Here is a 26,169-nt window from a genome sequence, read left to right as displayed (position 1 = left end):
CAGTCCGGTATTGCCAAATACAACCCACCCTGGAGGGTCTTATTGCGCTTAGAAAATGGGCAATTGTAAAATTTTGTGACTGGCCCTTCAGTCCTAAAATCCTAGTGATGCCATCTCAGCCTCTTAATTAAGATTATTGGGACTTTCCTACCCTCCAGTTCACCTGGGGTCTCTGTACAGACTGACAAGGCATTCCAGACTAATCTCACAAAGTTCATTGACAGATTGGGTCAGTGACAGAATAGAGAACCTACGGGAGAGTTTTAGTTGCTTACAGCTGCTCTTGATCAGAGAGGGCAACTTCAGGCAGGTCTACAGGGGGAACTTTTAACCTCTTGTTCCTCACTTGACCTGAGCAGGGATGTCTACAAATCTTGTTGATTAAAATATATTTACTGTACTAAAATAAAATAACTGGTGCTATACAAAAAACAGAATACTCTGATACTCTGAGAAGTTAAAATGCTACAGAGAGCAATATCGGTTCAATGAACAGTTTTAAGATAAGACCATTTAAACCTGAATAAGATTCTCTGCTATTTTAATTGGTGGAGAGGTCAAAATAATTTCCAACTGGTTCACCCACAAGACTAAAGTAAACACCTAGATCTTTCATCAAAGTTTGCTATTAAGAGATGTTTATCATAAAAATTATTCTTAAGTTGAGGAGAAAAAAAAACAAAAATCACAGGAATAAAATTTGACTTACATAAAAAGGGGAGCATCACTTCATTGAAACAACATGCACTTGTTTCTCCTTATATGTCATAGATTTGCAGCAAGCTAGTTCAACTTTTCCTCTCTCCTTATCAGTTACTTTTGTCAGTGTGTTCGATTGCTTTGTTTACTCTTCAGTCTTGGGTTACTGTTCATCATCGCTAACACTGTGGTATTCTCCCCAGTTCTCCTGTATCTCCCCAGACAACAAGATGTCCAGGTGATTGTGCACTTTAACTATTGTACTCCATGGGAAACACACAAGAAACCTGGGAAACACACAAGAAACCTGAGAGTATTTAGACTGTAAAATGGAGCTGATATAAAGCTGAAATACAATATGCCCTGGGCTCTCAAGTTTTAGATTCAAACTTCTGGCACATGTTACTATGACACTATACCCTAGCATAATACAACACACCCATGGTACTCACAAGGCTGCCCTTGAATATTAACAATGAGCTAGAAGACTGCTCAGTAATAATGGCTTGCATGCAGATTAATCCGTTTGCTGTACAGCAGATAGATATATTAAGCCGATTGTTTAAATTGATTTTTAATTTTAAAATGACGCACTAGTTCTGGCAGTGCCTGACTATGGAAAGATAATGGGGTTTATTAGAATGATTCAAACAGCGATGGGTCTAGACACGGTACAGACATCTTAACATTATTAATCCTTCTGCTGTTTTCCTCCAGGGGTGATTCCAACCTAACACCTATATGCAATACGAGTACAGTTAATCATTTTTAGGGTGGCGGTATCATGATCCACTGTTGTTTAGATGAGTAAAATGGTTGGTTTCTAGTGTGTCAGGTTTTTAAATGAAAGGTGTAAACTGGTTTTACTAGCAGCCTCTTCTACTATTATCAAAACAGAATTAGACATTATAGAGGACCAACAATAAATGGAATATAAAGTGCTTCACAAGCTTTTCAGTATAATTTAAAATGTTAATTAAGTCCAAATGAATGGCTCGAAAAAAAGAAAAAAGGGTGTGCAGTGTAGTACCTATTGTAAATAGCACGCAATGGTGATGATAATGTATCTTTAAATTTGAGGACTCCCATTTGCCAAAAAACTAAATAGCAGTGATGGGAAATCTAATTATACAATTCTCGGGCAAGAAGAAGTGCCAGTAAAGATGCATGTTTCTAACTGAAATCTGTAGGCGTGGTTTGAAACTTGACCAAAAGAATACAAAAAAAAAAAAACCTAAGGAGTTTTCATATGACCTCCTGCAAGTTTTTAAAAACAGTACTTTGAAATTCCGTGTGAGACTGAGTTCCTACAAATATCCACAGACTGAAAACAGGCAGGTCGTTAAGAATCTGCACGCTATTTAAGCAAAGATCTTGTTAACACTTGAACCTGAAATTGAATTTTGTGTTTTTTTGTGTATAGGTGTTTGTCTCGGGTGTCTGAGCTTTAAATTGAGTTTATTTAGATTTTCTCCAAACAGATATTACTGTAACATCCCATCCCGGTGTCAAAAGTGTAATGACACAGCACAGCAAACCATACTTACTGAGTGATTTCCAAACGGCTGTAAACCTTGAAAGATAAGAGTTACATTGCTAACCAAGGCTAGACTACTGGACAGACTGACATAAAAGCAATCTAGTCTGTAAAGGTGCAAAAACTGTATTTAAAGCATCGTGCCATTATGCATTACAAATAAAATAAATTTAAAAAAAGGCATCTGGAATAATTTCTTTTTTTTAATCCTTTTTCAATGTGTAGTCTTGTGTCAAGACTTTAAGCTTCTCTTTCACTAAATAACGCGTCATTCATGTCTTAAATGTGTCACGGCTCATTCAAATGCTTCAGCTTTTGAAAGTACAGACGGTCTGCACTGCTAGAATAATTTTGGAAGTTACAGTCTTTTCCAGTTAAATGTATCCTGAAAACATATATATGCTGTATATAACAATAATCTATAAAACTGATGTTAAATGGTGATTTGGATAATGTTTTGTTTGCGTAGAGAGGCCATTTGGATCCATTCTTTGAAAACTTTAATTCCTTATGGTGTGAATGTGGAATTTAATTTGAAATGTTTTTTTGTAAAAAAAAAAAAAAAAAAAAATTTAATTGTAAAAAAAATGTTTTTGTATATTATAATCATGCTATTTAGATAATGGTGTTGTTTTTTTCGTTTTTAATTGCTATGGTTTCAGTTAAATATTATGTTTTCATCTCTTTGATGTACATTAATTCAGATTTTACTTTTTCAAACAATAAATGATATTTTTTTATATAGTTTATGTATGTTGTGTTTTAATAATGTATGATGTTTATCTATTATTTAATGATCTAATTGGTAAGTAATTAACCATCACTGGTATTCAAACTATGTTTAGTAACCCAGTGTCAGGTATGAGCAGCAGGTTAGTCTGGGTTAGCTGTACACTTGTCCAAGTCAGTGTCAGGACGTCTCCAGTGGTCGCTGCAGCGTCAGGACGCCTCCAGCGGTCGCTGCAGCGTCAGGACGTCTCCAGTGGTCACTGCAGCGTCAGAGTCAGATCCAAGATCCTGGAGTTTGGGTTTAACAGCATTTGGTTACAGAGGAGACTGTATCACCGGGACTGAGTTACATTTTCAGTGCAGGGAGCTACTTTGCCAAGTCAGTGTTGCCATGATGTTTACGTTAGTTTGCCAGTAATTTAGTGCTGACAAATTGAAACAGACATTTTCTTTAAAAGCATTACTGCTTTAAGTTTTTGTAAATTTGCTATCTGTTTGTTTTAAACAGTGATTTGTATGGTGTAATTAATTCATAATTATGTCTTGCATGAAATATACATTTTCCAGGCAACTAACTATGCATATCCTTTTAAGCGAATGAACATTGTCTTTATCCCCTTCAGTCACAAATGTGTAATTAAATATTTAGAAATTTTAAAACTCTATGGAATTAGATAAATTTCCCTGCCATAGATACATAGATAGGACTGGACACTTGTACGCAAAGTGACTGAAGGGGATATAGTTGATTCCCAGTGGGAGCTATAGATAAATCCCTATGGTTGCAGTAGTCAAGGTTCCTTTCTCTGTGTGCCCTCACAGACTCAAGGTAGCAGTGTACTGTATTGTCAAACTGTGGCGTGTTTCCAAGCGCTGTTGTTGCTTTCTTCCAGCCTATGTGAAGACATTTTAGAGGTGACTTTGCTCTTTTATGAGCTAATGCACATTTTACCGCAGTCATATTACTTACTTGAGACAAAAGAAAGGGTCATTTTAGACTGTACTGTGTTTCACTTCCTTATTTATTGCAAGAGTCAACGTGACTAAAAGGACATAAAGAATTATCTTTCAATTTTCTGTTATCAAAAATCGCAGTCCTTTATTTACCTACTGCAGAAGTAAGACCTGCAGGGCATACAGTAAAACATCATGCGTCTCGAAAAAGTGAAATGGAAAAAAAATCATATTGGATTGAATGGTTTGTAAAAATGAAATTATTATTATTATAAATATATATATATATATATATATATATATATATATATATATATATATATATATATAGAGAGAGAGAGAGAGAGAGAGAGAGAGAGAGAGAGAGAGAGAGAGAGAGAGAGAGAGAGAGAGAGAGAGAGAGGGTATGCTGTCTGTATCAAGGGTGGATTTTAACGGAATTTAAGAAAATCATATAATACAGCTGTGTATCAAACATTGGATTTTGAGATATAAGGCTTTGATACTGTGGCAACGTTATAAAAAAAAAAAAACAGAGGGATCAAATTTGACCGAGAATCACAGAATCACAGGTATCAAGCCAATATCACAAAGTGTTACGTCTATCGTCCGAAAACCAAAAAGTCACAGGGCCCCATGTAAGCGGTAACCTTAGGTCGAAAGTCAAAGTGAAGGATGCTGTTAGAATTTGCTTGAGGAGTTTACATAAGACTGAAACTAGGAAGGTGCCAGGTGAAATTGTTTATAAAATATTAGCAGTAGTCTATGTGGTGGAGAATTTGCACACACTTATACACGAGGTAGCACAATTCATTTCAGCTGCCAAACACATGTTACCAAATTACCAAACCCTGGAGGCAAAGGCCAGAATGGGTGTGTGTGACTAGCACTGGTTGCTGGAGCGAGATTAAACATACAGTACTAGCCTGTACCAAGCCAATCCAGCACTCACTGCAAGTCCCCAGACACATTATGTAAGCACAACCTTTGTGTTACACATTAGATATCAGTGTTATGTATTCATCTTACTGTATATTTATTATGATTATGCCAGGTGTAGCTAAGCGTGCGGTGAAATTCTAACATGCACCCTCACATTAAGGCTTCCATGAAAAGGTTTCTTATAGAGCGGTCATCAACTGGCTACTGAAGTATAGCGAACTACATAATCATCCATTGAAAACGCGTATCTACAGCTGTCCAAGAAGATGTAAATTATTATTATTGTTATTAAGGCTTGAGTGTGTTGCCAGGATCTTACTTAAAGGGGGAAGGTGGCAGTTTAAATACGACAGGGTCCTAGAAAGATATTTAAAATAATTTAGATCAACTAATTGCTCTACATCCCGATTCTATTTTGAACTCAAACATTGCTGCAGAACATCTGTAATGCTTATTCAGTAGAAGATGAGTCAAAGCTGCATATTACTGTAGTTTCAGTATTTTCATTATGAATGGCAGCAATGGAGACCTTAAAAATACATTCTAATGGCATTTTGTAGTTCACTGCAAGTCAGAAGACAAACATTCCAGTTGCTTTGCCTCACTTGGTCCAGCTCTCATTGTGAAAAACAGCAAAGTTCATCAACCTGTCAAAGTTTAAATCAGATTCCAATACAGATGGGTCAATAAGTGAAGAAAGAATGCATCATGGTGTAGAACATTTTTTGGGGATGGAATTTACATGAATAAGTTGCCAACCAGGAAAAGCGCTTATGCAGAAGTGTTAAACAGGCAGTTCTTGTTGCTGGGCAGTTTAGCTGGACAAACGTGTGTGTGTGTGTGTTAGTGTGTGTGTGTCGGTGGGGGGGGGGGGGGGGGGGGATCAGTGCGTTTCAAAGCTGCACAGCATGACAGAATAGAACTGATAATACAGCACAAAAAAAAAAAAACAGCCAAAGCCTTTCAGAACTGGCCAAATCCGGATCCCTCTTCCTCTCCCTTCAGCCTCTCCTCTCATAAACAGCTCTGTTAGATAACAGCCCTCCTTCCTCAACTCGTCTGGAGCTGAACCGAACCCTGACATCCATTCACAAGAGGCTTTTTAGAGTTTTTATTTACCCCTTTAGATGAACTTGGGAGCTGTACACTGCCAATAAAACGTCCCATTCTATTAGCTATAGAAAGGTGGAAAAGGAAGGTTGTGTGTTATTTTTCATGCAAAAGGTTTTTTCTTCTGCAATCGTACACACTGGTTTATTGCAGTGACAGCAAGCAGCTATGACATGTACTACTGTCCCCAGGCTGCTATTTGATTGGCTAGCTGGGTTCCATGGTTGCCAAGCAGCTTAGAAACCGATACTTTAGAAGAAGAAAAAAAGCACAGTATACACTTTGTTCCTCCTGCTTTTGAAAGCATGGGTATTATATGATTTTATTCTAGCAACATTGCTCTTTGAATGGAGAATACTTGAATGCGATTGCTTTTCTTTTTGGAAAGACACAGATTCCATTCTCCTCAAGCTTCTGGGAAAGCTGGCTTATGTTTCTCTCTTCAGTGATATTGACCACGATTGATCAGTTAGGGAGTGCACCAAATTAAAATGTGTATTTCCCTGTAAGAGGCATGCTTACCAAATCTGTTTAAATCCCCTTAGAAAACATTTCATTAGAATACAAGGTGTGTCCCAAATAAAATATGGCTCCTATTAAAAAGACATTTTACAAGTGTTGAAATAACAATAATACACACTGTGTGTAGCTTCAACACCTGATATGGCTGTGTGATTTGACATGGTAGATACAGAAATAACTACAGTCCGTTGCTAAGCAGTGTTCAGTTTCAGATATAAATTATTCATAATGCTGAGGAAAGGAGAAGTTTCCAAAAATGCAAAAAAAACATTGAATCCCAATGCCAACAGTCAGGACCGTAGTTTCCATTCAGATTGAAAAATGTAGGTATGGGTTCCACCAGCGTGGTAAAGCCACTCTGAATAACTGTGCATAACTTAGCTTTTAACTGAAACAGGGTCAGCTGTGCATTTGAACTAATATTTAATATTTATACAATGTAGTAAAATAATGTGAGAAGATAACGTATCAATAGAAGGAGGACCATTAGGAATCTTTACTCAGAGATTATGCATATTGTGAATGGTAATAATGCAGAGAAGGATATATCCAAGAAAACTGTATCCAATCTATATATAGAATTACACATTTTTTGATAACCCTGAATAGGAACATATCATGTACAGTATTTTTGTGCATAACCAATGCTGTTTCCAGTAGCAGATTAGTTGAAGGTTACAGAAGTGAAACATTATCCTCTTCAGTATATTAGTCTTTTGTTTTTGAATATCTATTTAACTTGGTAATGTAAATGGCATTTGAATTGATTTCATTTAATCACAGTACTGTGGTGTTTGCGATCATTCGGGGTGGTTCTGTTGCTCCAATGTGGAGATGTTGTCATTTATCTAATTTTTATCAATCAGCGTGATGGCGGACATTGAAGGGTAGAGTGCATTCCAAGTGTGAAAATGAGTTACAATTTTGTTTCACCAAAATATGAAAAGTTTAGACCAGTGTGTGACGTCAGACCAATAAATGTGATTTATTAAAGCATTAACATTTATAATAAGCAAATTCAATTGGTTGACTGGCTTACTGATGTATTGATTTGCTGATAAAAAAAGGCACTTTCTATTGTTAATCTTCTTCAATAAACAAAAGTAGGGTAAACAGATTCACCAGAAAATGGACAAATCCTAACTTCAGACAAGCTTACATCAGCTAAACCATTTGTATTGAAGAACACAGGCGAGAGATTGAAAGTTAATGCCTGGGTTCAGCTTTCCTTTGACAATGTAAGGAAACTTCAGCATGAAACACAGGAAGCATTTTCACACAATCTGGAAAAGACCAAGTATAGCAAATGCAGACTCAGAGATAGCGAGTTCATCTGTGTTTTTATAAAGAACATCTGCCTGGCATGCTGTATACCATCCTGAGTTAGTGAAGGGGGAGGGTCAGGCGTCTCACTTTCCCAACTACAGGGATTACAGAAAATCCAGCTGTTAACTAATCTACATTTTATACCATTGTAATCAGCAATTAGGGCTTATATTGTGGAAATGTCCATTTATTGTATTGCATAGAGAAATTAAAATGTATATAGACTAGCAACTGCTCTCAGCTAACATTGAGGGGGGAAAAAAAACAAGGTTTACGTTCCTAATATGTCGCTGTATCACTTTCTTCCTTTCCGTTCTTGCTTACCCTGGAGTGACAAGAAAGCAACCCAATAAATTAAAGCAAAAGGCATGCTGTTAATTTAATCAGAAGACCCTTCCAAAAGAGTAAGCCGATGCACATCTATACTGACTCTGCAGCTCATGGAACAGCGATTACTCATTCAGCAGAGTCTCTAAAAATCACAACTGATATAAAAATGTCTGTCTCTTTGTCACTTCAAATTCCTGTGAAAACAAAACATAGAATGAAGCCACTTCAGTAAATCATGCCTGGTTATATGTAAAAGATACAAGGATGTGAGCTTCCCAGCCTTACATTATGAAACGGAAAGCATGCAGAAACATGTAGCTCTCTATACAAAATGCACTAAGCCAAATGCCACCCCTCCCCCCCACCCACCCATCCTTCACCAAGATGCACAAACATTATGGAACAGCACAGCACGTACAGGATGTGATAGATGTTAAGGGTGAATTTCAACAATAAAGGGGGCTATGCCACAGTTTGTATCCTACCAAGCCAAAGCACAGGATGTTAATGATGGGAAAAATCCATGCATGCATTGCACTCTTTTTGTTAATGCCCCCCTTTCTACCTCAGCCTCCAATGAAGAGATTCTTCCCTCGAATCTCCAATTATATTATAATAGAACGCTGTCAGATTTTCTTCTGGCTGGCTTACCAGCGTTCCTCTTACATAACAGTTGGCTCCAGCATGCCTTCAACAGAGCAGTCTCAATTCTGGTGTAGCAAAAGCACACTTGCTGGAACAACTCTGCTTTGGTTTTTGTGGCTCATGTATAGGGCCCTTATTTGTGGATCATTGTCTCCAGTAAATCACAGTGAAGACATAATATTACTAAAAAAAAAATAGAGGCCATTAATTAAACTTTTCCCCTTTCTTGGATACAGTGTTTTTGGTAGCTCATTCATGATGATGCAGCAAAAGATGTAGCAAAACCACAGAGCTTCATACATAATAAGCATGACCAGCTGTGTCACACAAAACTGTTCCTCAGGAATTAAAAAAAAATCATGTTGGTTCAAAAGAAATTCTTGTAAAGCCACAATGAACAATAAACAAAGCAGCAAAGACATTTTTATGTTAATGAAAAAAAGATCCATTTAAAAGATAATATTTAGCCTCCGGCCCTCCAAGTAAGCCCACACTAATAGTCAACGTATTCCACCTGCTTTCCTTATTTAGACTTTGAAGAGGGACTTTAAATATTTATATATAAAAAAAGATCCCCCAAATAAAATGTGGTGGTATAAAAGCAAAGCAAAGGTGTAGAGGAGTATGGTAAAGTGCGGTAAAAGCCATGAAGTAATATGCATAAGAAACCAAGTCAAGCAGAGAAACGTTTCGGGTAGCCAGAGCCTTAATCGGGCGAGTAAGACACTCGCCTGTCCATTTGACTTTGTTTTACCTTCTTGCCATTTTGAAGTTATAGATGAAAGGTCATGATGCAAATATGGTAAATGCTCAGCTTTGGGAAAAGCATGGCAAACTTGCACTTTAAACATAGTAAGCTATGGCTTTTCTACATCACTGTAATGTGGGGTGTGCCGAGATGCAACATCTAGTTCAGGGTTTCCCCATTTCTAAAACAGCCGACAGCACAGCAGAACAACGCAGTTAAACGAGGCAGTCTTCCCAGCGACAGCGAGTGGGAGAAGTACAGGCGTGGAAAAGTACAGAGCAGTTTCGAAGCAGAAAGGAGAAATTGCATCTTGAATTGCTTTAATCAGAAAACAGAGGACATTGGGGAAACACAGCCGCGTGTGTTTTTCTGATAACAAACAAGCTGAAACTCGGAGCAGCTGATTCAAATTCAGCGCCGTTTTGAGACACGGGCGAGGGGAGGAGCCGACAGCACAGCAGAACAACGCAGTTAAACGAGGCAGTCTTCCCAGCGACAGCGAGTGGAAGCGACAGCGAGTGGGAGAAGTACAGGCGTGGAAAAGTACAGAGCAGTTTCGAAGCAGTTTGAAAGCAGGTTGACGGCTGCAGAAGAAACTAAACTTCAAAAAAAAAAAAACCCTCAACATGGTCTTCAAGCCAGTAATCTGTGACACCTGCTTGATGTGGGAAATCCGAGAAAACCCAGCGGAGCTAAACCAAGTGTGCGTAAAGTGCCGCGCGATCCAGGATTTGCATAAACTAGTAAGCATGCTAGAAATGGAGCTGGAAGAAGTGAGACAGCAACAAGATCTTGAGGAACTGGCACACCCACAATTCATGGAAGTCTGCATCACCCCTAACAGACTGAAAGCCACCAGGGAGATAGAAGGTCAGAACAGCTGGGTTCAGGTAGGCAGAAGCAGGGAAAAAAAGAAACTTCGTCAAACACCACCAGAAATCAAAACAACCAACAGATTTGAGTCACTTCAGAATTGTGATGAGCAGAACCAACAACAAGAGAATGAAAGGAACAACATCCAGGACCCTATTGACAGTGGTGACCAGACAGCAAAAAGAAGGGAGGTCATGATTGTTGGGGACTCCATATTGAGAAACACAGCAAGTTCAGTTCGCAGTTTGGACCCCCTTACTACAACAGTGTGCTGCCTTCCGGGAGCCTCGGTCAAGCACATCACTGAAAACGTGGACAGGCTCCTAGAACGAACAGGAGACGACCCGGTAGTAGTCGTCCACATCGGTACAAACAACATTGGAAGAGACAGACCAAAATCCCTGCAAAACAAATTCAGAGAGCTAGGAAGGAAATTAAAAGAGAAAACCAAAACTGTGGTATTTTCTGGTATACTACCCGCACCTTGCAAAGGACCATATGGACAGCTGGAAATAATAAATCAAAACCAATGGTTGAAGACGTGGTGCACACGGGAAGGCTTCACCTATCTTGATCATTGGACCACTTTCTACAACGAGGACTATCTGTATAGACGGGATGGACTGCATTTAAATAACAAGGGAACCAGTCTACTTGGAGAAAAGATCCTCGAGCAGGTTCGGAAGCATTTAAACTAGAAAGGAAGGGGGGAGAAATCAACAAAAAAAAACAGAAGGGAGACCGCATCAAAACAAGAACAACAACTCAGGTAAGACAACCATTAAATGTATTTATCTAAATGCTAGAAGTATCAGAAACAAAATTCTAGAACTTGAAGCTACTGCACTAACAGGTAACTATGATGTGATAGGTGTTACAGAAACGTGGTTGTCTGAGAGTGATGGGGACGAATATAATATTTGTGGGTATACACTGTATAGGAAAGACAGGCAGGACAGAAGAGGAGGAGGGGTAGCGCTATACATAAGAAACAGTCTTGAAGCCCAGGTGTTAAACCTGGACAAAGAAAATAAAACCGAATCAATATGGGTCAGAATAACAGACAAAAATTCAAAAGGCATAATAATAGGAGCATGCTATAGACCGCCAGATTCAGACGGTGAGCACAATAATCTGTTATACAATGACATTAGAAATGTGTGTAGCAAAGGAGAAGCCATACTAATGGGGGATTTCAACTTCCCCCAAATAAAATGGGAAAACCCGGTGGGTAGCGCGAAGGATGAAATAGAAATGGTGGAAATGACAAATGACTGCTTCCTAACACAATTTGTGAAGGCACCCACTAGAGGGGAGGCATGCCTTGATTTAGTCTTTTCAAATAACGAAGATAGAATAACTAAAACAGAGGTCAGAGAACCACTGGCAAACTCAGACCACAACATGGTCTCATTTGAAGTGTTTTTTAAATCCTCAAAAGTAAAGACTAAAGCTAAGGTTTACAATTTTAAAAAAGCAAACTATGAAGGCATGAAACAGAGACTAACAGAAGTAGATTGGAGTAAAATAGAGAAAACACCCACAGAAGAAGGATGGTTGTTCTTCAAAAACGTAGTACTAGAGGCGCAAAACAATTATATCCCTAAAGTAGACAAATCTAAATGTAAAACTAAATTGCCAAAATGGTTTAATAGATCAATTAAAAAAAATATTCAGCGAAAAAAAGCACTTTACAGAGCATTAAAAAAGGACCAAAAAGAAAGTACGCAGAAAGAGTACACAGAACTGCAAACGCAAGTCAAAAAGGAAGTTAGAAAGGCCAAGAGAGAAATAGAAATGAACATTGCTAAGGGAGCTAAAACCAATTCCAAAATGTTTTTCCAATATTACAACAGCAAGAGAACATTCAAAGAGGAGATTAAATGTTTAAGAGATACAAATGGCAAAATCGTAGAGGAAGAAAAAAAAAAATAGCAAATATGTTAAATGATTACTTTTCACAAGTTTTTACAAAGGAAGATACTGACAACATGCCCCACATGTCATCCAGTTCCTATCCAGTTTTAAATAACTTTAGCATAACTGAGGCAGAAGTGTTAAAGGGACTAGGAGCTCTTAAAATAAACAAATCCCCTGGGCCGGATGAGATCCTCCCAGTAGTACTCAAAGAAATGAAAGAAGTAATTTACAAACCGCTAACCAAGATCATGCAGCAGTCTCTTGACACAGGGGTGGTACCGACAGACTGGAAAATTGCAAACGTAATACCGATCCACAAAAAGGGAAACAAAACTGAACCAGGTAACTACAGACCAGTAAGCCTGACTTCTATTATATGCAAACTTATGGAAACTATAATAAGATCCAAAATGGAAAATTACCTATATGGTAACAGGGTACTGGGAGACAGTCAACATGGTTTTAGGAAAGGGAGATCGTGCCTAACTAACTTGCTTGATTTTTTTGAGGATGCAACATCGATAATGGATAATTGCAAAGCATATGACATGGTTTATTTAGATTTCCAGAAAGCTTTTGACAAAGTCCCGCACAAAAGATTAATTCTCAAACTGAACGCAGTTGGGATTCAAGGAAACACATGTACATGGATTAGGGAGTGGTTAACATGTAGAAAACAGAAAGTACTGATTAGAGGAAAAACCTCAGAATGGAGTGTGGTAACCAGCGGTGTACCACAGGGATCAGTATTAGGTCCTCTGCTATTCCTAATCTACATTAATGATTTAGATTCTGGTATAGTAAGCAAACTTGTTAAATTTGCAGACGACACAAAAGTAGGAGGAGTGGCAAACACTGTTGCAGCAGCAAAGGTCATTCAAAATGATCTAGACAAGATTCAGAACTGGGCAGACACATGGCAAATGACATTTAATAGAGAAAAGTGTAAGGTACTGCACGCAGGAAATAAAAATGTACATTATAAATATCATATGGGAGATATTGAAATTGGAGAAGGAATCTATGAAAAAGACCTAGGAGTTTTTGTTGACTCAGAAATGTCTTCATCTAGGCAATGTGGGGAAGCTATAAAAAAGGCTAACAAGATACTCGGATACATTGTGAAAAGTGTTGAATTTAAATCAAGGGAAGTAATGTTAAAACTGTACAATGCACTTGTAAGACCTCATCTTGAATATTGTGTGCAGTTCTGGTCACCTCGCTATAAAAAAGATATTGCTGCTCTAGAAAGAGTGCAAAGAAGAGCGACCAGAATTATTCCGGGCTTAAAAGGCATGTCATATGCAGACAGGCTAAAAGAATTGAATCTGTTCAGTCTTGAACAAAGAAGACTACGTGGCGACCTAATTCAAGCATTCAAAATTCTAAAAGGTATTGACAGTGTCGACGCAAGGGACTTTTTCAGCCTGAAAAAAGAAACAAGGACCAGGGGTCACAAATGGAGTTTAGAAAAAGGGGCATTCAGAACAGAAAATAGGAGGCACTTTTTTACACAGAGAATTGTGAGGGTCTGGAATCAACTCCCCAGTAATGTTGTTGAAGCTGACACCCTGGGATCCTTCAAGAAGCTGCTTGATGAGATTTTGGGATCAATAAGCTACTAACAACCAAACGAGCAAGATGGGCCGAATGGCCTCCTCTCGTTTGTAAACTTTCTTATGTTCTTATGTTCTTATGTTCTTCAGTTCATTAGCTGAGCTGACTTTGAGACTCAGGCCATCCTGTTAATTAATTCTAACCACAAACAAAAAACATAGTGGTCAGCTGTCTGCTATGACATGTTTGAAAGAACCAAATAGAAATAGACAGATATTGCATCATAAAATGCCTGGTTATGATATGACTTCATTTAAAAAAATATATTATTATGAAATAGTTGTAGGTAAAATTGACTAACTCAGAAATCTACATGTACCAGAGCACAGTTGCAAGGGCCAAATTAAAATAAAGCATAAACAAATATTATGGTGTGCACCAACCTAAACCATTGTAAAGATCAATAGAGAGCATTTGTATTTTAGAGCAAAATAAAAGCAGCTACTGTTCTTTCCTATGTTTTATAGGGTTTTACAATACCATGATTTCTCTATACTATAACATGACATGCAGTGTATCAATAACGGTAAGCAAAGAAAGGTTACAATACAAAGAAAAGGTACGCAGCTTCAATGATGTGCAATTGCAATGAACACGGCCATGTTATTCAACTTCTTTTGAAAAAAAAATGAAAAAAATTTCCAGTTGCTGAAATGCCAAGCCAAGTGTTTGCCTTTGCAACAACACAAGACCATGGCACGCTGTAACTGCATCACCCCACTCTGGCTCCAGAGACCCACACAAGCTAGATGGGACAATGCAAATGCTGTCCACCCTGCCCAGCTAAATAAAGACTGATTATTCCCCTTCCTGGCAGAGGGTCAAACCTCTCCAGTGGACAGACAGGGACTCTGTTTATCAGGACCTTCTTAGGGGGGGTTTTCTTCTCAGTGTCAGCTTTGCTGCTTTTGAAATACTGTGGGAAAGTCATTAAAGTGTAAAGTTGTTCACCTTTTTTAAGTATTTAAAATTGAGAAGGGGGAATGTTTTCTAATACTCAGCAATTTTTATAAATGACATCATTTTTTTGTTAAGCTTACAGATATAAAGCAGCAGCATGTCACATCCCCAATAAACACATACTCACGTGGAACTCATGAGGACTTTCCATTGTGTATTGATTCTCAAAGTAATTATCCCTGTGTGGCAAAGTAGTTAACTGTGTGTGCAGGAATGCAGTAGTGATCAATCAACAGACAGACAACAATAATCCAGGTACAGTGATATTTTATTTTGCAATCCAGTTGGTCTGATGACCCAATAGACAGTAAATAATAACAATGCTAGCAGGCAATACAGCGGCGTGCATTGCTCTGTTGTAATCCATGGGTTGGTCCCGAAATAATAATAGTCCTGTTGAAGTGTAGTCCGGGTTTAGTGCTGACAGCTCCGGATCGTGTTAGCCCTCTAAATAACAACAAACAATATATTTATTAACAACAAACAAACAAAACACTCACAATAACAACACAGGTTTCTCCTTCTGGTTGACGGTAACCATTACGAAGGAACAGATCACATTGCTCCATCCCCTTTTGTACCATCAATCATGACCCCTTGGTTAACGAGTGCAACAGCTCCTCCAATCCAGGGCAGCCACATCGTTTCCCTTCCATATCAGTGATTTCATGTACCGGCGCTCTGCCCCATTTATAGATGACCAACTTCCACCTAACCCTGGGAATGAATTGTCTGGCCATCCAGTCCAGGGCTCACTGTTCCCTTTACACAGGAAAAAATATATACAAAACCACAGCACTATATTACCTGCAAGGACAACTGCAGTTTTGGTTCTGCCAACCAATGTATTAATAATATGTATTTGTGTACCTAATATCAGCACTAGTACCTAATTTTCTTTGCTCAAGATCTTTTACTTACAACAACACAAGGAGGTTAGTAACTTGCTCAAAGTCACACTGTGAGTGAGCCTGGATTTGAACCAAGGACCACATAGTTACAAACCTTTTTCTTTAACCACTGGAACACACACCCAGTATCAAAGTGCTACTCCTTACAATTATATTTAAACATGCCTTGGGTGCAATAACAAGCAAAGGCTTTGTGACAAGACAACTTCTTTATGACAAGAGAATATAAAACTATAAAGCCCCACTTCAAAAGCTCTAACTGCATACAAATCACATTATGTTTCATTGGTACCAGGATTAGTGTCTAGTTACACAAATATAAAAAAAAAAAAAAAAACAACCTGGTTGACCCACCTGCTTCAAAATAACCAAACAGCAATGGTATCCAACAGTATAAATGAAATGTTATGGAGTGCATCTCGTGAGGTATAGAGCCCTCTGCTGTCCAAATCTGTTATTGCAAACTGTTTACTAAAGAGACTACTAGAGAAACATGGCCTGGAATGTTAAATCTGTTTTTTTTTTTTATTTTTTTTTTTTTAATAAAAGCAATATGGAGTATAATAAATTCTGTATCCAGTCAAAAAATATTTTCAGAGTAGCAGCCCCTATTGCTTAATACAGCAGAAAAAGACTGAATCAAAATGGTTTACTATAAGGGCATTTTTTCCCTTTGGATGCTCTTTAGCACCTCATTCAGCATATACATACCACTATATTAAACTGGTATTCTCTTTACAGTTAAAATCACCCCACTGAGCTGGAGTACAGACATGGCATTAGTAATAGGGAAGGTACAGGAGCACTTTGTATGACTGATACAGACAGGTGTCATGGCAACGAATGAACAAAACAATTTGATTTCCCTCCTTATTGACTATGCAAACATTTAAACACACAATTACATTTCCATTTATCTGCAATAACAATTGCTGCTATTTATTTTTTAATCCTGCCTAATGTATATTTTGTTCTTTCTGATAGTGATGTTGAGTTTTTTTTTTCCTTTTACATTGCTGCATATTGCTTATTATTGTATCTGTGTTATGTTAACTGAATATATATGTGTGTGTGTGTGTGTGTGTGTGTGTGTGTTTGTGTGTGTGTTTTTATCCAGACCACCTGAGGCTCCAAGAGAACAAAGTTGTTTATCTCCACTTCCAAAAACAAGGTCAGAGTTACATAACTGCTGTCAGTTCAGATTGATCTCAGATGGATCTTTTTTCTTCAGCTTTCATTGTGGCGCTTTCTGGCTGATTACACCCCCAGCTGAATACTAACAGAAATGGCTTAAGCCAATAGCGTGAGGAAAGTAGATGGGGGGGTGGGTTATAGAATCCAGCAATAGATTGCAGAATTCAGAGCTGCTAGTAAAATGTAAATCCTTACAAAAAATAAGCCATCTGATCAGTAAAAACTTTTTGCTGAAAAAAGGTGACCTTTTTGAAAAAATTCCCACGTGTGTCTGTCCCCATTCTTTAATTGCTGTGATGGCATCCCCCCCAAACTGTTGCAATGCTATCAAACATACTGAGAAATGCCCAAGTCATGACATGTCCCCGCTAGGCAATGTTCTTAATGTATGTCTCATCATATTAAAGAGGAATGCATTTTATATCAGAACCATGTGAACCATCTGGTACAGTATCTTGTTTTCTATGTTGGCATACCATCTTTGAAATCTGAAGGAATCTGCACAGCACAATGCTAGAATCTAACTTAATAAAAAATGTTACTAAATCAATATTTATATTGCTTTCTATCTCACTGCAGTGCTGCAGGCATATGTTAAATGTACATCATTCTTAAGAACCAATTTGAGTAGGTGGCCCATACAGCTCCCCCAGAACATGACATGTACATAGAGCTGTAAATAATATTACCAGAACACGAAAGAGGAAAGAGACAAATATTGGTAATAAAGAAGGAACTCAATCTGTTGCACTTTAAATGGCTTATATAGTTTTAACCATAAACAAACAAAAAAATTCCCCATGAATTTGCTTTGGTGACACAATTATAACATGAAGGAAAACAACAACTGAAAGCACCAGCAAGAAGGATGACAGCCATTTATTTCCAATGCATATTATTTTTCAGCAGGAATGACATGCTGTGCTACTAATATATAAAACAACATTCACTGAAATCTGTCTATAGTGGACTGAAGCAGTGTGAAGGAGCTATTGCATAAATCACCTAGAGGTGAGGTATTGCAATGTGTGCTATCTGTAATGCTGTACCATCGGCTGAACAAAAAAAACAAGCCATACTGTACATCCCATCCATTCATCTATTGGGCATTCCTGTGAATATATTCAGTGGAACTTTAAGTAAGATGCCATACCCCTCTATTAGAATTTACAGTCAACTACCTATTCTGAGAAATAACCTGTCACTTATTAATAGTTTGGATTTCGTTGAATGAAGAGTGGCGTTCTAGTGATACAGACTGCAATTGTTTTCCAGAAACTAGATTAGAACAATCAGCACTCAGTTCACTCTGACTGAAGACATCCTGATGTTAAAAGGTGAACAAAGCTAAACCACTGAGCTAACCTTTAATTGTGTTAAAAGTGAATCCTGTAATTTTGTCCAGTGATGTGGGATGCATTTAACAGGGTACAGGACATTGGAACAATGCCAGTTTCCCTAGAAGCCTATCAATTAACACAAGAAACCATGTCATGCAGGTCCCGAGAAGCAACAGCACTAAGACACTAAGAACATGCTAAGGTCCAGAGTACAGGATTCAGTCACACTGCCCTGCATTGTACTCTGAAATGTCAGGGAGTTACATTTGGCCACTTCAAAGTGTCTCCATAAGATAAAGGTAGTTATTAAAGACGCATACTACAGTAACCTTGAGCAATCTGAGCTATCTGAAACTTTTATCCACTCATACACTTTCTATTTTTTTCCGCAATTTATAATGCCCAGGTGTGTTTTCTCACTGCAGCAATTCCCACAACATCCCAGTGGGCTTCACTCCGATCCCACAACCAGCCCTCTTTACATCCCCAGATCAGTGGGCTTCACTCCCATCCCACAACCAACCCTCTTCACCTGCCTTAGTTCTTCTACCATCAAGCCCAAGGCTGTCTGATTATCAAACGTCTATTTGGTTAGACCCGTCACCACAAACATTTTGAACTTGCCATTAGCCTGATACTTAAACACATCATTATAAAAACACCTTCATCAAATGCATCATTACACCAAAATGCTTGTCTGCTAGACTTTGGTTTCCTTAAAGTTTTACCTCAACCATCTTGTTTGCTATAATAAACACATATGGTCATCATAATTAAAGGGTGGCATATATGTATTACCAGTATCCTATATTGAATTTTATGGCCATACTGTACAGTTTTCTGCTTGGAACTCGTTTGTTGTCTAAACAGCTTTGTAACTAAGGGGCTACGGCAATCCTGGTTCCTAAGGTGAGTTTTATGCATCTGACCATTCTTTATTCTGACTCACTGGCAAACCAGGAGCACTTAAACACCCTACTAGGTAAAATACAAACAGTTTTAAACAGGAAAGCCCGTTTCTTAAACCCTGTTACCCCAATGGTAAATGATCAACCAGCATAGTGTTTTGAAGTCTTTTTTATCATGTTTACGTAAAATGCATTATGATAAAGTCCCGAATATATATATAGATATATATATATATAATATAATATATATATATATATATAAAGTTGCAATATATTGAGATAATGCACTGTATTACTATGAAAATGAGTGTATTTCCAAAGTTATGTCTGTAGATAAACTCATGTGGCAGATGATGTCTGACACCTAAATCCACCAGGAAGTTGCATGTATTGAGATAGGACTGAACTCCATTCCAATGCACATGGAGTATTTAACAGAAAAAGGACTCCCCTCTTTAAGGGTTGTTAGAGGTTTCACCTTCAAAATCACATTTCTAGGAAGCTGAGCCAGCTTATCGGCAGATAACCTTTCTATGTACTGCATCAATGAGCTAGTTTGCTTTGCTCACTGTTATCATTGCCTCGTTGAGGGAGGAGATGTCACAGCTGTTTGTGTTCTAACTGAATATCCATTCAGTTCTGCACTTTCCCAATTTCATAATAATACAAATGCCTTGTTTACACAGCAAAGCTATTTTACTCAGGTGTGTCTCAACAGCCGTGAGAGAATCCGCAGCCCATCCATTCACAGTGGTTCCCTTCTGAGGCAGCCCTGGCTCAGTTTGCGTTGACTTGGTTCTCTTCGGATAGTTTTCTAAGCTGCAATTAAACCTAATATAAATTAAGAGGAGACAAGGAACACAAGAAGAGATATTTTGATTCAATGTACATAAAATAATTTGACCAACACAAAACTACTGGAGCAAGAAACTACTAACAGAACACCTACTGCATCCTTCTCTAAATTAGAAAGGTCATTCTTATTGCATGTTAACAAAACTGGAATTTCCTGCGGTATATTTCTTACTAGATAAATGGTGCTGATCATTATTAACTTTATTTCGCAGTAATCATAGGGTTTGGTTTCCCCCTCCTGGTCAAAGCTTGAAAGTGCTCCAGAATTCAGATTCCCTAGACCAGACCTCATTGTTTGTGTTTTTCTAAACCACTTAATATTGTGCAAAACTAACAACCCTTTCACATCTATGATTGTGGGTGAAACTTGGAAGGAAACATAATCATGACAACAAAATATAGTGGCAGGTTTGGTTGCTAAACACTTTAATAAAGAATACTAAGCTGTATTTGTTCCAGGCTAACCTAACCAGCGAGGAAGGAAACCTCACCTCTTGTAAAACAGCGCCATCTGGCGCCATTTTCTGAAACTACTGTTGCCTTTTATTTCCCAGTGCAATACAGTGGATTGAGGCATTGTCAGATTGCTAATAGCATCTCCACAATCATTATTAAAAATATGCGCAGCTTGCAAATGCAGAGCGGTGTTACGTTACGAGAGGTGCGAAGGTAAGTGCCATGCACGTGAAACTTAGATTTGTTTGTGTGGAATGCACGTTCCTGGTGACTTTTATCGTTTGGATCTGCTGAGGCTAGCTTGTGTGCTGTACGAGGACAGGCACAAGGAAGGCTGTGAAGCGGCAGTGGGTACAGCAGATTTTAAATAAATAAATAAAGCATGTGTCAATGGAGCAAATTGGTGGGTCTCAACAGTTAATGTACGGAAACAACAGGAACTTTGCAATGTTTGCAGTTTATAAACAAAATTCGGCACTGTAGTGGTGTACAATTTATGTGTTCAAATATGTCCCACTGTGTTAATATGTGTTAATATTGGTTATTTACATTTACATTTATTTTTCATTAATCTACCTAAAAGTTGCAGTATTGTTTATGTAAGCACTGTCCATCATATTCAGCTTTTGTCTTTGTTTACCGTTCTGTAATATTTTTAGATTTTATAAAAATCCATTGTTGTATTGAAGTACGTTGTTATGTTCACTTCAGGATTTGTACAGCACAATTGTATTTTCACATGAAAAGGAAACACTTAAAAACATGAATCCGAAACTTCAATACAGTGCATAAAACTGTAATCTAACTAAAGAACAATACCTTTTCAACTGCAGTAACAGCTCCTGTCAGTCTCCAACAGCCTGTTATGACATCAGCACAACGTTTTATATCAGGACACACTTAGTTTAATTTGCTTGGACACATACTCAGAATCAACCCTTGGGGAACACACCGGAAAACATTTTGAATCCCCCTAACAATGCTGAGCCGAGAAGCAGACTCTCATCCAATAATCAGGCTGGTGTATACAATTGTGTACCCAGCTGTTGTACCCATTACAGTTAAACTGCAGAGTGAGTATGTGCCATCAGCTTTGCATCCTCAGGGGAGATCAGTATAAAATTATTTTCCAGTGGGGCATTGTGGTGTGCAGATCTCAAGCAGTGATTAAGGTTAAGGTTTGCTTCATTCTTTCTGTAAACATTTATTCTTCACTTTAGATGTGTTGGTAATTAAACCGCAGGGGTTGCTAAATACTTTGTTGAATGTTGAATAATAATTCCTTATGTAATGACAGAAATGTTTTCTGGGCTTCTTATTTTGTCACTGGTAAATGTGTGCTCTGATGAGCTGACGTAACGCTTCTCCTTTCACGGCGCTGCGCAGTCTAGATCGGGTTAGTATGTACCAGTTTACCAAACAAATTAACAGCATAGTTTAGGGTGTGCTGCAAGTCAAATTCTAGATAAAATAAAATATAAAGTCATTCACTCCATTTTTTAAAAAAGAATAAGTAATAAATCGGCATAGGATTTCTGGCATGCATGTTTAAATTCAGATTTGACAGGATTACATTTTTGTCCAGTAATGTTTAATACCACCTAGTGGCAACACAAGGATTGTGTTCTGAACTGAATTTACAATGACTATACCAACTGTATATTTTTCCATATAGGTATTTAATTATACAATATATTCGTTACGCGTTCAAAACAAAATACTATTCTTTTAAAACTGTAAAACTTTACTCTTATATTTTTATACCTTGAATCCTTGTAAAATAATGGTTGGCGAATACAAAAATTATAGTTAATTACATGACCCTCCACAGGACAGGAAAGCAAAAATATTAGTGCCCACCCGCCTTGCAAAGAAATAATTATACAACAGGGACGAATTCAACGGTTTAGCTACAAGTTTATAATTTACTTATCGTCACTCTCGTGAGCACTTAAATATATATATATATATATTATATCTATATAATATATAGATAATATATATATATATATATATACCTGTGGACCTGCAACCGCAAAACCTTTGTTATGCTGTACAACTGTAGCGATGTAAAGTCTGTATTGCAAAAATCACCAGCATTAAATATGCCTGTACTGCAAGCTCGTTTCTTCTTCCTTGCATGCAAGTAAAAGGCAGTGCAATAGCCAGCTTGCTTTCCAGCGTTATTGTCTCCTGTGTTTCTTTGTTTTCTCTGAACCTGTGGGAATTCCTTACAGTTTGACAACTCGTGCAGGGGTTGGTGTTAAGAGCGCGTGTTTCCCATATTAACAGGCCGGTTAATGCTGGAAATACAAACTGGATGAGCCCATTGAAAACAATGAATGACTCGCCGGTTGTTATACATTTTGGAAAGAAAAACGTAGTAGCAGACTTGACAACCTTGTCACGCTTCGTTATGACAGGTTGGTGGGTTTATTAGGTGACCAGCCTCCGGTTTTGCCAGTGAGGAAAATTGCAGTGGAGTGCTGTTGTGCTTGTTTGTATTTACAGGTGCATTCCACGATTTGAATTTATTGTTGGAGAAAAGTATTCAATATATAAAATTATTTGAGGTGCAATTGTGTTTTTTGTTTTTTTTTGTTTGTTTGTTTTTTTAAGCAATAAGGATACATGTATACATAGTTTACCTAAATTAACCTTTATATACTCGAGAATTTACAGAATGTGTCATTAAAAATGTGTGCCTGAGTATGGAGCACTGTAAATTAAATGCATCTGACTTAATTATGTTTTTTTTTTTTTTTCTTTTAAATTAGTAGGTGAACAAATGAAATGGCTTAATACTGAACCATGAAAATATTAACCTATTAAGTAGCCAGATGAAAGTAAATAAGCGTCATGGGTGATCAACAGCTAGATGAACAATCTGATGAAACACCTTGCAGCAGTCTTTCCTCCTCCAGCACCTCTAGGGAAAGGAAAATGACAGTTCCAAGGCGATTTAAAAACAGGAACAAAGCTGATTTAAAGCTACCTGGTGATAACTTTTCAGCCTGCTCTTTAGGAAAGAGTGAAGATAAAAAGCTTGCAGCAGTGGACCCTCTGCAAAGATGAGGCGGTGCCAAGGTCACTATATCAAAACTTTACTTTCATCAACTCAGAAGGTGTGGCAGGTAACTATGACGTTCCATCTGATGAAGACTCCAGTGGAGTGTTCTCTGCTAATTTTGACAGGGGACGAGTTGAGGACAGTCTAAATGGGGTGTCAAATAAAACAGGGGAGGGAGAGAACCTGGACACCGTGGTTTGTATGCAGTGTGATTCTGATGATTCGTACAATGACAGCTTCACCATTGTGCACATGAAGGCCAAAGAGGAGCAGCCTGCTGATGGGGTGGGGGAAAGCCTGTCTTCTGATTCGATAGGAAGGAGCAGGGATGAGAATGGGGATCAAGACAAGATCAAACTAAATTCCAAGCAACTTAAACAACAGGAGCCTACAAAAAAGGCAGAGACGGTCACAGCTGAAGTAATCGAGAAAAAGAAAGTGGAAGACAACACCGGCAAGGACGCAGAGAACAGGCCCAACAAGTGCATGCGGTGTGGCCGAGCGTTTAAAAAGTCCAGCAACCTGCTGAGCCACATCGAAACTCACAGCGGGCTGAAGCCATACTCATGCGAGCTCTGCGGGAAGGCGTACTCACACCAGGGCACGCTGCAGCAGCACAAGAGGCTGCACACAGGGGAGCGGCCGTACAAGTGCCTGTACTGCGACAAGACGTATATCTGGTCCTCGGACTTCCGCAAGCACATCCGCACTCACACGGGGGAGAAGCTGTATGTGTGCGCGGCCTGTGCGAAGACGTTCGTGCGCTCCTCGGACCTGCGAAAGCACGAGCGCAACATGCACAACAACAACAAGCCCTACCCGTGCCAGGAGTGTGGCAAGACCTTCAACAAGCCGCTGTCTCTGCTCCGGCACCAGCGCACCCACCTGGGGGAGAAGCCCTTCCACTGCCCCGACAGCGGGAAGGAGTTTGCAGTGGCCAGCAGGATGGTGGAGCACCAGAGGACCCACACTGGGGAGCGGCCCTTTATCTGCCCCATTTGCAGCAAGTCCTTCACCAAGTCTTCCAACCTCTTCGAGCACCAGAACCTCCACTCGGGGCAGCGCCCTTTCAAATGCTCGGAGTGCAGGATGTCCTTTGCCCAGTCATCCCGGCTCATCCACCACCAGCGCATCCACACCGGGGAGCGGCCCTTCGTCTGCCCAGAGTGTGGCCAGGCCTTTGCCCGCTCCTCCACCCTCAAGCGCCACCAGCAGGTCCACTCGGACAAGAAGGCCTTTCTCTGCATGCAGTGTGGCAAAGCCTTCCGCCACGCCTCCCAGCTGACTCAGCACACCCGCATCCACACCGGGAAGAGACCGTACCAGTGCCCCCAGTGTGGGAAAGCCTTCACACAGTCAACCCACCTCATCCGCCACCAGAACAAACACAGCCTGGAGAGTGTTGGAGGAGACGGACTCTCTTTATAACTCTTCTTGCAGCCCGCAGCCAGCCTCTGGAATTATTTAGAGTCGGGTCGGGAAATCAGCCGCAATGGTTTTAATGAGCAATAGTAATATTCAGGGAGGTAGGATTCTGTATTGTAAAAGCTTTTCTAAAATAAAAGCTCATGACGTGGATAACTACATAAGACCTCAGTTTACCAGCCATGCCACTGATTATATAATTTCTATTTTATATAATTGTAGCATGTTGTGCACAGACCATAAATGTTCAGCTGTATAAAAGCTTTACATGTATGTGCCCTGGAAAACATGGCAGTTCTAAGAAGTGCACACGGCCTGGTTTGAACAGAAAATGCTGTAATGAGTATAGAAGGCATTATAAGTTCAAAAGGCACTACAAATATCAACTGGTAGTTTTGAAAAGCATTTTAGCATTTGTGATTTTAATCCTGACGAATGATACTGATATCTACCCAGGGTACTGGGGTTATGGGTTTAAACTGAAACCAATCAAATAATAATAATAATAAAAAAATGTAAGACTCTGGTACACTATAAGTGATTTGCTGCTTTTACCTGGTGTGGCTCAAAAATACAAACGATATTCTACAGTGGCTGATGGTAAATCATTTTGCATGTGTCAAATGTGGCTTGCTGAGTTGGAAGGTATACTTTGCATTAATCTCGCTTCTCTCTCTCTCTCTCTCTCTCTCTCTCTCTCTCTCTCTCTCTCTCTCTCTCTCTCTCTCTCTCTCTCTATCTATATATATATATATATATATATATATATATATATATATATATATATATATATATATGATTTGATTGACCACAGTGGAATTCTCTTGCATGTAAACCATTGTACCCTGACAGTAGCACAGGTCATTCACAGCAGTGCACTTGTATCTATTGGAATATCACAGTTACACAGTCACAGTACTCTTATGTCAGATGCTTCCCTTCATTCACTGCTGTTGTGTCGTGTGGGCCAAAAATAGGGCAGAAACTTCCAGAGGGTGTTTCTGTAATTCTAGTTCACAGTAAAGGGACTGATTGATGAAACATGAATGTTAAACAAATGTTGAGTTTCTAAAACTAGATTGTTAAAAAAATAAAATA

At 38.7% G+C, this 26,169-nt stretch overlaps 1 protein-coding gene across 1 annotated transcript; it reads left to right on the top strand.

The window, feature by feature from the left end:
- The first annotated feature begins 20,830 nt into the window (after nt 1–20,830).
- On the top strand, nt 20,831–25,074 carry znf648 (zinc finger protein 648). Its single transcript, XM_041270867.1, has 2 exons — nt 20,831–20,923; nt 23,602–25,074. Exons 1-2 carry the CDS (start codon nt 20,831–20,833, stop codon nt 25,072–25,074), a joined length of 1,566 nt encoding a protein of 521 aa, XP_041126801.1.
- Nucleotides 25,075–26,169: the final 1,095 nt, after the last annotated feature.

The sequence above is a fragment of the Polyodon spathula genome, chromosome 14 (genome assembly GCF_017654505.1).
Source record: "Polyodon spathula isolate WHYD16114869_AA chromosome 14, ASM1765450v1, whole genome shotgun sequence".
NCBI classification, from domain to species: domain Eukaryota; kingdom Metazoa; phylum Chordata; class Actinopteri; order Acipenseriformes; family Polyodontidae; genus Polyodon; species Polyodon spathula.
The sequence above is the reverse complement of the archived record's forward strand: the minus strand, read 5'-3'. Positions and strand labels throughout refer to the sequence as shown.